This window comes from Apus apus, chromosome 3 (genome assembly GCF_020740795.1).
Source record: "Apus apus isolate bApuApu2 chromosome 3, bApuApu2.pri.cur, whole genome shotgun sequence".
NCBI classification, from domain to species: Eukaryota; Metazoa; Chordata; class Aves; order Apodiformes; family Apodidae; genus Apus; species Apus apus.
Window position 1 is genome coordinate 100,052,846 of NC_067284.1, and position 17,102 is coordinate 100,069,947.

Consider the following 17,102-nt stretch of genomic DNA (forward strand, 5'->3'; position numbering starts at 1 on the left):
TGTCTCAGCCATATTCCAGATGCTCTTTGATAAGTGAGTGACTTGGGATATAAAGTGTCTGCTTGTTTTGCCTGATGAAACTTTTTAAAAGGATTTTACTGCATAAAATCACGTACTTAGCACTTTTCCTCTTTCTTTTGTTGAGTGAACTGCAGGACAGGCCATCTAAACTTTCCAGTGATGCAGTGTTTATAAGTTAGCTGGCCCAGGTTCTTGGCTATGGACCAGACAACTTTCATCTCTAGTCTGTAGTTCATATACTGTCTGGGTTGTTAAAGGCTGAATATTGTTCTTCTTTGGTCTTTGAGAAGCAAGTCTGTTTTAGTTCAGTTCCTTGAAAACTGCTTTCTGCACTACAGTTAATATATTTATTAATATTTGCATCAGGTGAGGTCAAGTATTGCCCTAGACAGTGAGATATATTTTGTCCTATCACCTGTGTGGCCAATGATCTGGTAGTCTCATGGTGACCATTACACCCTATTAGTATGTCCAGGGATTGCGTTCCCAACCTCTAGTTCAGCCCTCTTAAGTACGTTGAGCAAATACAGTCATTTTGAAGTTCTGTAGAGATGGCCTTTCCTACAGTGCTTCCCTGGTCTGCTTTTTGTTTTGTCTTCAAGGTTAAATACTTAACAGACTGTCCTATTCATAAACTGTGTGGCTCCCACAACATGAGGGTCTCTTCTGGTTGAGGCTTCTTTATGCTACAACAATAAACAAGAATAGCAATGATTTGTGCTTTCCAGAGTTTTCTACTTTGCCTGTTGTGATCCTTCTGTCAGAGTAACACATTGGACCCCTTATTTATAGCTCCCTTTTGTTCCTGTAAAATCAAACAAGTACAGTTAGTGGATTCTTGGCCAACTGCATTGCGTTACAGTTTTTATTCAATATGAAATGAAGATAAAACTACTTACAGGGGTGTGTTCTGAACACAGATAGTGCAGAATTGCAGCCCAGCCAAAGCAAGGTTGGCATTTTCAAAATCTGCTATTTTGCATCTCTTTGAGTATGGCATTTTCTTAGCTCATGTTCACATTGTCAGAAATTTGTGTTGCATCAGTTGCGAGTTAGGTAGGCCAGTGTCTCAAACCTGAATCAGAGCTTCCGTAGGGGCAGTATGTAGTAAGAAAGTAATTCTGGGTAGGTATCTGTTGCCTTATTTATTGTAATACACTGAACTGACTGTTTTGCAAGTAAATATTGTGATTTTTAGTTAGTTGTACTGTTAATTTAAATTCTCCTTTTTGTACCTTTCTGTCCTGAGAGGTGCAGGTGCTGGCTGACTGTGCTGCCCTTTTTACATTCTCTGTTTTAATACCTTTCAAGATTAAGGATCTCCCCTCCCCCCTCCCCCCGGCATCCTTAATCTTGAAAAGAGACACTATTTCTTTTTCCACTTTGTTTTACACTGTCACCTCAATAGCTGCTCAATAGGGGGTTCAGGTGGTGGCCTCATAGTGGAAATTAAATCAAATGTCCTACATTTGCAAAATAATATGGTGGAATTTCATCATTCTCACAAAAGGATTAGGGATGCACAGTCTCTGTGGGTCGCGCAGAGATGGTCCAAGCAGTCCAATAAAGATTACACAAATACTTTTTTTTTTCAGTTTCTGTGACCAATTTTTGCTTCCAAATATTCTTCAGAGGCCAGAAATGTTCTACAGTTACGTGTAACTCGCACAGAAGTTGTGTGGGTAGACTTGATGATCATGATAATGATGGTTGAGTATTTCTTTGGGAATTTGAGTTAGTGAAGTAGTTTCACTTCAGCAGTGAAATGCCCAGCTATACCATTTGTCTTGAGTTCATCTTATTACTCACCTTAATTAAATTAGTGCACAGTTGTTTTCACCTGGGAAATGTTAATAGATTTGAAGTGCTGATCTGTACTTTTACTGAAGTTTGGATTATTTTTACTTCATTGTGTTTGAAAAAAATAATTAAAATTTAAGTATTTTAGCTATCGGAAGAATAATAATGCTTGGATGACACTTTTTAACACTTGCCTCTAAATTTTAAGGTTTATGTTGCTAACAAAAATGGATGTTTTTACTGCAGTTCTTAAAGGATGAAGTTCAACTCTGCAGAGAGCACTTGCACAAAGCTTGTGCTGCAGTCACCTCCCATATAAGAATTGTTTGGAAGACTGTTACAGTGGTTTCAGATAAGCAAGCTGAGTTACTGTCTGCCCTGTAGACTAATAGTAATTAGCCAGCTTCTGATTATAAAATTTCTGTCACAGATGCTAAAGTTGATCTCTGGAAACCTGGAATAATTTTACTTAATTGCCATGCTGATATGATACGTCTCTGAATCGGATATTTTTCTGTATTTTAGCCAGGAAAAAAAGTCAGAAAGGATTTTAAATCTGTCTTACGTGGGGTATTCTTGTTGTTTTTTTCACCCCTCTCCTTAGAACTTCTAACAGAGATGTGCATGGTCTCTGAATTCATATATGATGATGATGAGGCATAGGTGGATGTCAGGGAATGTTATTCTTGTTTTTAAAGCTTGAGGTTAATTTACACTGAGTTTCTTATACACAGTCCAGAAGTGAATGTAAATGTGAAGGTTGTAAAATGGTCCTTATTTTTACCATCTGTAATGTAGTTTTGTCAGATTGTAATGAAATGAGCATTAGGCTCATGTACTTTAATGTAGGCTAAATACCAGAGCATTTTAAGTCTGGTCATTTTTTTTTGTTTTCTCATGGGAAAATATTTTACTGTAGATGCTCAAACCCAAGGATCTGCCAGCACTGCACAGTTACTGCATGTATCTTATTTTTAACTGCAATGAACCTTTTTCCTAATGGTGCTCATCAATGATTTCCTAGAAAGAGGGAGAACTATTTTGCTCTAGGTATTTTGGTCTTAAGGCAAAATGTTGTTCATCTTTAGCTAGAGTATTGTCTTTCCTCCTTTCTTATGGTGTTTTTGTCTGTATGGAAACTTAAACAAAGAAAAATCTTGCTTCTTAGAAGGAAGGCGATGAAAGTCCTATTTTATCCTTTGCTTATTCTTATAAACATTCAGTTTTGATTTAGTTTTTGTGAACTTGGGCTTGCCTCTGGGCTTCTAGGGAGTATGTACGGGCAGTTAAACACAAGTATCTTGCAGGTATGCTTAAGACAGGAAGACCATTGATAGGAGACAGTGGTAGTATGTGCTATAAAGAAATTTCCCTCAATGGAAGTGTGCGTGGCCTAACTCTAAAAAATATTTTTTCTGTGGAAACAGTTATTTTTCTGTGATCAAGCATCCTTGTGAAGAGAAAGGAATCAAAAGCACACCATACTCCTTTTCACTGTCACTCCGTTGTCTGTGAGACAGGAGATGAACAGACCACCCATTTCCCTTCCAAGAACATAGTGTGCAGATATCTCGTGCATGTGGGTGATTGACTTCAAACCTATACTCTTCTATTTCTTCATATTTTTTTCCTTTAGGTTTTACCAAATTATTTTCTTTAGTAGCAGTTGAAATAATAGAGAAGAAACTTACTGGAATGAGAACTGGTAGTGAGATACCAACATCTTGTTATCTACGTTAGGTTCATATTACCTCCCATGCAACATCCAATTCTGACAAGTGGCCTGTTGAAGATCCTCAGCTGCTCAAACACATTTATTGGATACACCTTGGATACAGCTTATTTCTCTTGGTGGTGGGGTTTTTTCTGGGGGGTTATTTTTTTTTAATGGCCCGTGCCACTGTAGTTCTTTGAAGACAAGATTAAATGTGGTTATTCTAAAGTGAAAAGAGTAATTCCTTTGGGATTGGTCCTGTGAACTACTTCATTCATAGGAGCATAACACTTCTTGTTTGGTACCTATGGGTGGTATTGGGGATGCCTTCCTCCCAGGTAGACCAGGCATGTTTTCTCTTCTTTGAACATATAAAATAGTTGCGTGGCAAATTCTTGGGATCAACAGACTTTAGGAATGTATTTCTTAAAATGAAGTGCATGACTTAAGGAACATAAGGAGATTTGTAAAGCTATAGAGCCTTTCTGAGTCATTGTCTTGGCAGTTTACTGTAAAGGCTCCTAAATGTATTCAGTGAGATGTTGACAGTCTAGGTATTTTTAAGACAACTTCTTACTCACACTAAGTATATTCCCTCCTCAAAGTAGCTATTAAAATGAGTTTTTCTTGCAGTTGCCTATTTGCCAGAATCATACCCTATGGCTTTTAAAGGTCAGTCTGCCTTTCAAAAATAGGTGGGTTGGTGCCAGCCCCAAGTTATGTTTCAAAAATGGGCATGTGTGACACTCCATCTGCAAAGCAAACAGACAAAAGTTTCTGGGGATCATCAATGCTCTATTCCCAGGGAGTGAACCACCACAGTGTTACATGCAGAGGGCACCAGCCCCTCACACGGAGAGCAAGGGAGTGCTGGGTGAATGGTTGCCTCCCCTGTGCCTACTCAAAAGGATACTGCTGGAAAACTACACTGCTCCTACCTGGTCTTTTCTCTTTCTGCAGCTGAGCAGATTATTTGAGTCTTCATGAGCCCGTTGCATGCCCTGAGCATTATGAAAACAAAGGAGAAAGGGGAAGAATATTAGAGCAAGTTTATTGAACAAAATGGCAGAGAGCTTCTAATATATTCCTACATCAAACTTACATTTAGGCACTTACCTGAGGTATTTGAGTTAGAGATGTAGTTGGTCTGAAGTAAGTTTTTCATGGGAAAGCCACAGTGGTTAGAAGTCTGTGGTCAGAAGAAGGTACAAAGTTGGACCTGAACCTTTTGGGTCCAGTAAGGTCAGCAGCTTATTGCTGGTCCAGTCTTACCTCTGATTTCATTTAGTGTGAGGTGATGTCCCCACCTGATACAGATATCAAGTTCAGCTTATTGATAATGTTAGACCATTAAATCAGATTTCCAGTTTAAAAAAAAAAAAAAAAAAAAGAGAGAGAGAGAGAGAGAAAAGGGCTCTTCGTATCTGGTTCTTGCATGGATTTTTTTGTATTTTAAAGCCCTGTAGTTGGTCGCTTTTATACCATCTCTCACAAGAATGTTTTTGCATTTGTTTAAATAGTATAGATAGAAATTGAAGCTCCCTTTCAAAGAGCAGAAAAAGCAAGATGACAGCTGCTGGCAGAGTAACACAGTTTTTTCAAGGAAAAGGTAGGATCCTGGGATAAAGCAGCAAATCTCTAATGCACAAGTGGCAGTGGGAAGTGCTCCTCATGGCTGCAGCTGAAGCCCCCAGGGGCTGTGAATGGTGCATGCTGCCAGTGACAGCAGCTTCTGTTGGCAGGGTAAAGTTTATTAAAGGACATCCATCCCTGAGATATCTAGAGGCTACTCCAGTTCTTCCAGGAAAAGAGTTCATTTTCTTAGTAATTAAACTGAAGAATCATGAAGAATTTGGTTGTTGTTTTCTGTCTCCAACAATTTATTTGCCATTCCTTTATATACTATGTAATGTGCAGCCCCTATTGTGAGTTGGCAGTTTTTCTCAAGAAATGTAGACACTGACTATTATCAATTTGCTGTTCTTTATCTGCAGCACAATGTTTGTTATTAATAGCAGTAGTTTCTTCATACTAATAATTCCTTGATGGGTATTGTACCTTGGAAACTGACAGCTCCGTATGCAAATGGAGCACTTCCACCTGGGTGTGATGTCTCTGAAAACAAGAAGTCAAAGTTCTGCAGATGTGGAAGAGACAGGAACTGTATAATTAGAGAATGTAAGACAAGTAGGATAGGAAGACAGGTGTGCCACCCCAGGAGAGGCAAACTACCTGTCTACCATGTCTGCTGATTTTTTTTTCTCTATTGTTATTAGTAGGAAGAATAATTACCTGATGCTCTTTGTCTGTGTGATTGAATTAGTTTGGATGTAGAGAATTATCATGGCATTGTTGTTATGGCAAGAAATGAAGGTCATAAATTAAGACGAAAGTTAGAACAATTCCAAATAGTCTCTTTGCAGCATGAGAACTTAGGAGAGAGCTGTTTGAATAGCCTTTATTTTAAAAATACTAATATTAAAAAAAATAGCTAAACTTTATGTTTCATTGAATTAAACATCCACAGAGCCAAGCATTTGCTATAGGTAAGTATGATGAGAGCAACGGTTTTAACTGCAACCCTACTGCTTTTCCTGGGCACCTGTTGTCATTTTTAAGTTATGTTTGTTAAAAAGCCCAGTTAAGTTAACTAACTTCAAGTCAATAAATGTACAAAGTTGGCATAGTTTCCTCAAGAATTTAACAGGTATGTGTGTTCATGCACACACCTGTGCTACATGTATGTAATGTCTATATACTTAATATATGTATATCTGTATCTCTATGAGTTATGTAGAGATTATTAGCAAGTAAAGGTGGGCATTGGTTTCTCTGATCCCTTTACTTTTATGTTTCATTTCTGTTCCTCATTGTGCATTCATCTTTTTGCATTGATAGATATACTTACACATCTCTTCATTGTTGTTTCCATTAATAAGCCATAATGTGTGCCATTGTGTTGCACATACTATATGCACCACATGCATGTATTTCTGTGTACTTATAGCCATCAGTGAAGGTCAGTCTCCTTACTGGAGGATCGTATAATAGGATTGCTCAATACAGCAAGTAGATGATGCTCAGTGATCCTAGGCAGGTTTTCAAGTCCTCTTTTCCAATGCTTTATTTCAACCCTTATATCTTCCTTTAAAGACTTAGATAGTTTCCTAAAAGCACTGGTTTGGAAGAAGCCTTTGGATAGACTGTGTCCTATACTCTGCTACTGTGGGCAATAGCCTGATCTATTTAAATAGTTTTTCTATTTCTGTCCTAGGAAAAGAAAAGTTAGGTCTTTTTCTGTCACTGCTTGGAAGGTGAGATTCATATCAACGCTTTGATTAACATTAGAAATGTAGTGTGATTTATAAGGGGGGAAAGAAAAAGGTCAGCAATTCCATAGATTGTTTAGTATTTATATTTTTCCAGGTTTTATTTTTTGTTGATTCTGGTGTGTTTGCAGCGTGATAGTATGTAGTCAGTTGTTAGGGGGAGTTTCTCACACCTTTAGGATTAATTAAATTTAATTCCTGAAAATCAAGTTGACAATTAAAGCAGAGCTGTTGAAAACTCTCTGAAGAATGTTTCACTTCTCAAAAAAATTTTTCACCCTATACATTGTATAAAAAGGAGCTCAAAGAAAAGAGAAGACTCTGATTCAATAGCTCATTGAACTTCACGGAAGGCATCCTGTGTGGGAGGGATATATTTGCCTTTATATTGTATTTAGTGTATTAAGCCAGGTGTTCCTTGGAAGTTTTATTCATGTGAGAAAGCAGTTCAGAAGCTGATTCATGTCTGTGATACAAATTTTTTCTAGAGTAGAAAGGACACAGTGTAATATTTTAATAGTATTTTTTTTATAAATGCAAACAAATAACCAACAACCAAATCAAAATCATTAGGCAATAAACAAAGGCAACTTTGTTTGGCACACCAACATTTTTGCTCTTTCAATGCAAGATGAAACAGCTTAGTTCTTCACTACCTGTTTGAAGATGCTAAGTGGGAAGCAGAGAACCATAGAGGCAGAAGTGAAAATGGGTCCCCTGTGAGTTGAAGCAGTTAGGGAAAGTAATGATATCTCTGCATGTATGGGTTAGCAATAAAATTCCTCTTTGCAGAGGGATAATTCAAGATTATGTGTTACTTAAGTGCACTATCAATGAGAAATGTTTTCAGATGCTTTACATTTAAGCCAACATAAAAGCTGAAAGTTGTCTTAATACTTCTTCATTTATTTGTCTCTTCACTATGTTAAGTGTCTAAAATGAAACTGGAAATACTCAACTTCGCTGTGGACTCAGCACCTGTAGTCAGATGTTAAATATAAACAATGGAAGCATGTTTAAAATGACCTCATAAAATGGTAACATTTGCTCTGTGTTTAAAGAAGTTTAATTTTCAAATTATAAGTTTCCTTACAAGGTTGTTATCAGAAGGCAAAGAAAATAATTGTCTCACTTTCATTTGTGATTATAAAGCAGTAAGTTTATTTTGGAACTTACTAATTTGTTTCCAGTTGGAATGGAAGGAGGGAGAGGCTCCAGGACTTGTGACTTGGAGTGCAGCTGCGAAGTTATAATTAAGCAGAGCCAAGTCTTTTTTTGCAGATTCTTGATAGGATTCTTCTTAGCTGCTTAATGACAGGGAGGTGGTTTGTCATACTCGCTTCTCCCCACAATCTATACATATGCATAAAGAAGCAGTTCCTTTAGCTGTTTGATTGTTCAAGAGTTGGTGCTACAGGCTGGTGAGCTCCACTGATGTACACGTTCTGAAGTTCTGCCCCTTGACACCTTCTGAATAAGTGAAGCATTCATTAAGTGTAAGATCATTCTTTTTCAGCTGACAAGTTTAGGTTTTGGGTATGCATACTTACATCCCAGTTCTGGAAATGACTGCTGGTTTCGTTGTGAAGTGCGGTGAGCCTGTCTCCTCAGAGGTCACCTGAGGACTGGGATCTTTAGGATCATCAGTCCCTCTCTGTAAACAGCAAAATACTATTTCTCTGTTTCTTTTAAATGATTAATTATCTATTTAGATTTGAGAAAAAGAGAGCTGGATCCCCATTTATTTAAAATTAAACTCCACTGTTTGTATATGTTGTGCCTCTGTGAAGTAACCAAATCTCCTTTTGTATGAACATAAGCGTCCCATATATATGTGCATTTTTTTGAAATAAAACTAATTTGGAAAAAAGTTTTAAAGAAAAAGTAACAACAGAAGGTAGATACTTTTACAGCTGATTTCTGTTTTGGCCACTAGGATGACATGCTTTTTTCAGTTCTATACTGAAGTCTCAAAGGTACTGTGTTCGTTACACTGATACTAATTAGAAATGGGAGAGCAGCTTGGTAGGTTTAGCCTCGATTATACTCTCCAGAAAAACCCAGATAGCTCTAACGTGGAGGGAAGAGCCTCAAGCTGCTTAGTATTCCTTCTGCACTCTGTAGCAAAGCAACTTTTCTATGAAATGTCTGTATTTTAATAATTTGGGACTCATTTTTTTTTTCATGTCACTATTGATATGAGTATTCAAATTCAATCTCATAGTAGTGCATGCAACTTCATTTGAAGTCAGCAAGAGGTGATGATTTAATGTAGAGTCTGGCAGTCTGTGAGATTACGATGAGGGAAGTAATTTGAAGGAGTGTTGGATGGTGGGTATGGGGTCTCCTGTTTGCTGCTTCTGTAATGAAGTCCTGTGTTCCAGTGTACAGTATGATTTTATTGCAAGCGTGTAATGCCTTCCAGAAAGGTCTGACAGTGAGAGATTGTGCATTTCCTGACAGCCATGACAAAATGACTCCAGCTGTTCCTGAGAGGTGCCTAATGCTGTGCTGAAAATTACTGTTTTGTACATCTTTAAGATTTAAAAGTGGTGATGTTTGTTTTGCATTATTTTTTAACTGGTTCTTATTAAATATGTGTTAGCACAACAGGCAGTTCTGGTAATGCTGTTTTTGTTGGTAATCTTTTAAGGTTGTGCTGGTGAGATGGAACGAACCATTCCAGAAATTAGCAACCTGCGATGCAGATGGAGGAATATTTGTTTGGATACAATACGAAGGCAGATGGTCTGTGGAGCTTGTGAATGATCGGGGGGCACAGGTTGGTATGATTGTTTTTTCTCAAGTTGGAAGTGGTCAAGTCCTGAGAGGCAAAATGAAGAAGACAGCAAGTGGTGCTTTATACCTTTTGAAAAGCATAGGAGAAAACAAAACATTTCTGTATGAAGTAAGTGTGCAAGAGTTTTGACAAAGACACTTTGCAAGGACAGTTTAGCCATTGCATGAGAGCTACAACTGGGCTAATAGTTTCCCTATCTAATTCTGTGCAGTTCTGCCTTTTATTAAAACAACAAAAAATTCCTACATGTCCCATACATCTGTTTTCTTGTCTTTAATACGTTAAGGTAAGCGACTTTACATGGAGCCATGATGGGACTCAAGCCCTTATCTCCTATAGAGATGGATTTGTTCTGGTTGGTTCAGTCAGTGGACAAAGACACTGGTCTTCAGAAATAAACCTGGAGAGTCAGATCACCTGTGGCATATGGACTCCTGATGACCAACAGGTAATGGGGCTTTTGGAGGTATTAATTGTATTGCATTGGTATGCTATAGAATACAGTTCTTTAAAAGTTCATAAATAAAATAATCATTTTGTAAGAATAGTTTCCCCTCAAAACTGGTGCTCCCAGAGAGAATTGAAATATAATTAATCCTGTCATTCTCATTAGGAAAAAATATAATTTACCAAGTTAAATATCATCACTTCTCACCCCAGTTCACACAAACTCTTATTCAAAAGTTAGTTATTTGAGACAGGAATCTGTAGTTGTACCCTAATTTGTTTATACAGCTGTCTTGAAAATGCATTTGAGCAGACATACAGCCTGCTCTGGAGAATATCTGACTGGTCATTTCTGTATACAGCTGTACATTCTGCACTTACGTATAAAGCAGTTCAAGTGACAGATGCAGTTATGTTTGCCTTCACGTAAGCAAATGGATCCAATTCATTCTGAGTGTCAGAGAGACCTCTCAGACTTATGCAAACAACATAATTTAGAAGGCTGTTTTTCCTCCTTTTTGGACTGTTGAGTCCAAAACTTGCTGAGCAAGTTAAAAAATTCTTCTTTACTCTTTTTCTAATAAAGCATATTATTTTGGCCACATTATTATTTACTGTGGGGCTTGAACTATCCCATAGGTGTCATTTGCAGAATTTACAATGGCCCTTTGCCATTGACTGTTGAGGTTACTGGAATGATCTTTCCTTCCACATGCTTGCTGGCTTTGTGGTTAATATGTGTATAATTCAGTACTGAAAGAACTTATGGGGGTAGAAGAGTGCAAAGAGAAACTATATTATGATCACAACAGGAATTTTTTCCTTTCTTTATTTTACACTGCCATGAAAAGATACCGGTTCAAGATGTTAGTCAGGTACCAGAGACTTTAATTTAGAATACTATAAATCCATACAAGATAGAGTTATTTTGGGAATTGCTAATATAATACAATCAGTAATATGCACTTCTGCAGCAGCATCTAATAATTTTAGAGTGCTCTGCAAAGAATAATGAATTAATTATTGCAACAGTGCTCTTTAAAGCCAGGCAGTGTATCTGCCTCTTTTTGAATCTGAGGAAATGTAAGCCTTGACAATAAATAATTTACTCAAGATCAAGAGGAAAAGACAAGCAGCAAAAGCAGGAGGGGAAACTAAGATCTAATAGCTCTCAGTCCTATGTTTTAAACATGAGGCTACCACATTTGTGTAATTGCTCCGTTGTTGCTGCTGTTGGAAATATCTTCACTTGAATGTTTAATTTGGAGTGACTGGTTGCCTTTAATTCAGTTTAGCCAATATGTTTGTACTTTCTAATCTGGATCCTACAGAAGTGGTTATTCCAGAAAACAAAGACTTGTTCAGTGTCCAGATAAGTGCATTCCAACATAATGGCCAGTTCCAGCTGGGTGAAAATCACTTGCTAGAGTTTCAAGACTCTGCTGCTGACAAACTCACTGATATAGATACCAAAACCTGCCACATCCATAGTTAACGCTTCCTGAACATTTTGAGAGCCTGGAGATGGGATGAGAGCTAGAGAGATGGCCAGAGCAGAGTACCATTCCTGCCAAAACTGAGCATGTAGTTGTAGGACGGTTGATACACAGTTGATACATCTGTTTGACTGCAACATTTTCATTCTCAATATCATATGTTGTCCAATGATCATGGGCAGATTGTTACTGTGGTTCACACCCAAGTCTTGAGTCTGGGCTTCTTCACCTAATTCAGTACAGAGGCCTTTTGATTGTGATTCTGCATGTTTATTATAAAAGACTATAAATTAATTTGCTCACTTTGTTGCATCTGTTGCATGTTATACCAGTAGCCTTTTGAAGGTAATAAGCAAATACACTGAATAGGAAGAATTTACTGGTTTGGGTTCTCTGTATCTTGAGCAGAGTGTCATGCTTGGGTTAAACTTGGATGAGTCGGATCACTCAGGATTGTGACATTCTTTTCATTCTTTTGAAATGGTTTTTTTTCAGGGCGGCAAGAGGCTTCAGTAAAGCCTACTTCTCTGAGTTGTGTAGAGTATTTTTCTGGTGAGAAGGCTTACCTGGGATCATGTGGGGATGAAAAGTACCCTGTGCTGTACCCTGTTGTGAGACAGTTCTGTGGTGTATCATGCTTGTTTGCAGAGAGGGAGTGTACATTCCAAGTAGACTAGATTACTTTCCAAGTGAGAAAAACTTGAGTTTTTTCTAGCCAAAGGGTTTATTTGTAATTAGAAGAAACAACATCAATAACTAATTGAGGATCTTTCCTAAGCCCATGAGTCATATAAAATATTTTTCCTGTGCTTCATCTCCCTTCCTGTGTGCATATTTGGCTCCTGGTGACATTTTTTCTATCAACTTCTGCTGGCCTCAGGCTGTACTCTCCCTTTCCTTCTCCCAGGTTCTACCTATTCAAGAGGCTTATCTGTTCATCATGAGAGAAAGGCACAGTATCAGAGAACTGGGTGAGAACTGTAGTGAGGTCTGATTATCCTTTTGTTTGTAGCAATATAGTATAACTCCCTAGACTTCACTGGCGTTGTTTCTATTGCTATTTCTGTCTGTGAGAAGGGAATCAGAAGGAAATCACTCTCCAATAGAGGGAAGCCTTGATGAAAATCAATTAATGTATTTTAATTCCTGGATATCCCAAGAGGTGCTATATTTGTTCCCTTCATCTCAGCTAGTGTAAGTTATTAGGCTTTATTGACAACTTAAGATCCCATTTCTATTTTTTACCTTCTCTTTCCTGTTGCAAGCTTTTATTTGTGGAAATTCAGGGACTGGCCAGGATTCTTTTTGGCAAGGACGTGGCAGATGATGGATAAGTGTAAACTTTGCTGGTGTATTTTCTTCTGTTTGCTTTGAAAATAGGTATATAAATTTGATTGCTGTCCTGAGGAGGACAACCTTTACTGTTGTGTGTGATCCCATTGCAACACAACATGCATTAGTACTGAGAATGTGTAAATACAGGCCCCAAGTTTCAGCCAGTTTTGTCTCTAATGATACCAAATTGTGCTCTTGGTGGAAGAGAAGAGCTGCAGAGTATTAGGAGCAGTAACCATGTGCGCTGTCTTAGAAGACACTGGAAGAAAACCTGAGACCAGTAGCAGATGAAACCGCTTTGTCTCAAGGTCTGTATGTTGTTTTTTTTTTTTAATCTTTTGTAGATTGCAGTAGCTCTGCAGGAAGGCAGTTTCTATGGTGTTAGTCACTTCTGCTCCCTGCACTTGCCATCCCTACTCCCATGGCAACCACAGATGCTCCAGCATCTTTTTCCCTGACAGACACGAGGCAGGAACAGGCTTTCAGCTCCTTTGCCCTGCCTGCAGCACCCGGCCTGCAGCTCTGCAGGATACAGAAAAGAGCTGCACATGGAGGAAGGGATGTGTGCTACTTTCTGGGCCCAGCAATGTAGTCAGGTGGGATCTGTGTGCTAATACAGCACTTGGTCTTAAATGCCCCTGGTAGCATCAGTGTCATGCTGTGCCAAGTGACACAATTCTCCCCAGGAGGTAGGAGCTAATTAACAAGAGGCACCAACAAAGGGTTGGCAGTGGCACCAGGCATTTCATGAGTTTGCTTCTCCAGCTCCTTGGTTTTGCTATGGCTTTAATCCCTGGCAGGAATTTTAACTAATAAATCCATTATAGTGCAGTCTGCTTTTGGATCATCCTATTTTCATCTGTCAACTATGATTTGCAGTTGCTACCACCTTTTCAGGGAAACAGTTGTTCTGCACAACTCCCAAGCTGAAAGTGGGGATAGTAGCTATACTAGCTTCCAGAATGTGACTGAAAAATAAGGAATTTATAAGTGTTTGAAAATATTACATCTGTTTGGGCCATGATGTCATCTTCTCATCTATGTCTTCTTTTGCCTGCTGCTCTGGAATGAGGAATTTATACTTCCATTCACCCTGCTGCTTTGGTTTAAATCAGGTGCTGCAGCGCATGTCTGACTCAGGCAGCTCTTGTTATTGCAGGAGTCACACTGATCAAGTTTAATTATGCTCAGACATCTAGCTGTATGAAAAAAAAATCTGGAAGGCAGCTTCCTGATGAGTTGACAGAATGATGAAAGGGAGCTACAAACAGGCAACTGGGGCAGTATAGGGAAGGCAAATATTTACCTTAATTATTATGAATTAAGGAAAGGAAGAATAAATGAAAAAAACACAGCCTATACAATTTGAAAGTGTTAAGCAATTATTTTGCTTTTTATTAGATTATTTCTTGTCCTTAATAAGAATCTTTACAGGTTGACATAAACGAGCCTTTAAAATGCCAGGAAATATCTATGCTTTTGTGTCTTAACATCCAAAAATTGATCTTTTCCCTCATCAATTCTGGGTGTAGAGACTATCAGAAAACCCCCTTTACATGTTTACAATGACTAGGGCTACTCAGAATTGCATGTTAAGATACAGTCTTTGAGGAAGAACCGAGAGATGTATTTTCCTTGATGGATGAATTACTCATATTACTGGGAAGAATGGCTAGAGGCTTTTTATAGCATTGAAGAAGTGTCATTAATTAACTAGACAGTTTAGTCAAGCCAAAAGGACTGGAGACAATAGTGAAATCACATATAAGGATTTTAACATTGCACACTGCAAAATTGAGCAGTACCATTAAAATGCAAAAAGAGGACAGGAGAAGGAGACTTCAGTTGTCTTTCAAGATAAATCCGCTTGTTGTATAAAGCAAACAGATAAACAAAACCCAACACAGCTTAATTGTCTTTAATATTTTGGGCTGTTCTTAGAAGCATTTCAAACCTTTGTGGCATACTGGCTGTTAAAATTAATGATTTCCGCTGGCTTGTGCTAAGGGTTCTGTGAATGTTTACTATCCTATTGCATCCTTTTATAGACAAAATATGTGAGGGTTTTATGTATACTTAAAATGCTTAAATGTTTTTGCAGAGACTTTTTATTCTTATTTTATATATTTATATGTGCTGGATGTCAGTAACACTTTGTTTTTGTTCTTTGCTTGGTGACTTATTTTTATGATGCCACATAATAGACACATTTTGTGTGAAAAAGTAATGTGAATTTTAGTGCTAGTTAGCCTTTCTTTCTCTGGTCTCATTTTATTATGTTGTTTTAAAGCTACATTATGCAGCTATTTCTGAAATAATAGACTTCTTTCCCCCCAGTTCTTTTCCTGGTCTCTTTGTTAGCATTGTCTTTCCTTTTTTAGCATTGTCTTTTCCTCTTTGCCTTTGCCTTTTTGTCTTAAGTAGGTTTTGATGCATCATTCTCCTGAGATACAGCTTCCAAAAAGAAGGAAGGAAAAGAGTTAAATAGCTTGGTGCATTGTACCTTTTTTCAGTTGTGCTCTGCTTTTGTCCCTAGCAATGAGCAGCTACACCGCAGATTTCAATATTCAGCTGTGGGCTTTACAGACTTTGCCTTGGCCTTTGGGGAAAATGGAGAACAAGGATGTTCTCCCTGGTGCCTCTAAGGTTCATTTGCAGCTTCCAGACCTGTGGCATCTCTCTGTTGGTTTATTCCAGGCAAGGTTTTTGCTGCCGTATACCCTAGTCAATACTGCACAGTTATTGAGTGGGTAATTGGAAGAGCAGAGCAACAAGGTGATGTTTCAATGTGCTTTCATCTTCCCACTCACTTCATCTCTACCTTGCTTAATCTTTCCCTTGATGCTTTTTGTCTAGCCTGTAGTGGCAAGACATTGAGAGAGCTGATGAGATGGTGCCATTTGTTCTAGTCATGAGGGCTGTAACATGGGGGGTGTTTATGTGCTGACAGCACCATGGCTCATGTTTTCTCAGTAGCTCCTGCTATGTTTCATGTCAACACTGTTTCAGATGAGTCTTGCAAATAATTTTTTCCCTTTATGACTCTGTCTGAAAGGAGGAATACAACTGTTTTAGTTTTTCACTCTTCCTTGTTGTCAAGAGTATTTGATGTTAGTTACAGCAAAAAGCAAATGGCTGAATGGATTTCTGCATCCGCTTGGATACAGAGCATACTAGGACATACAGATCACCCTCAGCAGTGTAGCTTGTAACTCTTTACCTGGATATCACATGACACTCAGGTCACAATATTCTTATTTTAATTGACCAGATTCTGGGGTTTGTTAAGCTCTGTGCACTCCAGCACGTCTTTGCCTCCCTCAGGAAAGGAAGGATGTCATTGGCAGCAACAAACCAGAGGTGGGGGGTGACCCGAAGACTCATTGTGCTATTTAGTTAGTGTGTCCACTTAGCATTTTTATACCAAGTACTGTTTTACATTTTTGAAATATCGGTGTTTGAGTCAGCAAAGTAAAGATGAGTGCAAATACAAATACGACCAGCAGGAAGTGTCAGGAGCCTCTCCTCTCACCTTGCTTACGCTTCTACAGAAAGATTTGCTCACATAGCCTGAAGCCTTTAGTTCTTTGGGACAGGGAGTACTTATTTGAAATTGATTTTCTGAAAAGTAGTGGGTTATTTTTCAGCTGAAGGGGCAAATTGAACAAGGATTTGCAGTGCACCTGTGCAAAGCAGCAGCACATACTTATGCTACTTTTTAGGCAGTTCTGTGGAAAAATGGCACCTGCTCCAGGAAGCTACTCTCTTTCTAAGGAGAAGTCATATGTAAAGTAGGAAAACTACTTTACTTAGTTTGTTCAGATTTTGAGTTAGTCAAGAGAGAGCATGTGAGTGGAAATGTAATTCTTGCAGAGGAAAACCTCTGCAAAAGAACAAAAACCTGTGAAGGTTTTGCAGCTTTTTTCAGAAACAGTCTGTGTTATTCTATTGCCAGAGCCACTTGGCTGAGAACACTTTGGCCCCAGGATGCCTTTGGCTCATCTAGAGCTTTGTGGTATTTTCAGTTTAAAAGAAATGTAGCTGCCAGAGTGGTTAATTTAAATTTTATTATCACTGGGACTTGATCCATCAGTTTTTTGTATGTCAGTAAGAAGACCAGGAACCAAATGGGGTCTTGAACTTGGGACAGATGTGTTCAA

The 17,102-nt window shown here is 38.3% G+C and overlaps 1 protein-coding gene across 3 annotated transcripts in view; it reads left to right on the forward strand.

The window, feature by feature from the left end:
• The window catches only part of TULP4 (TUB like protein 4), a 144,871-nt gene that overhangs the window by 85,019 nt on the left and 42,750 nt on the right, over positions 1–17,102 (forward strand). For all 3 annotated transcript variants that reach the window (XM_051616259.1, XM_051616261.1, XM_051616260.1), the window contains 2 exons: positions 9,518–9,646; positions 9,951–10,112. In XM_051616259.1, coding sequence (XP_051472219.1) covers positions 9,518–9,646; positions 9,951–10,112 — 291 coding nt within the window. The remainder of the gene's footprint in view (positions 1–9,517; positions 9,647–9,950; positions 10,113–17,102) is intronic.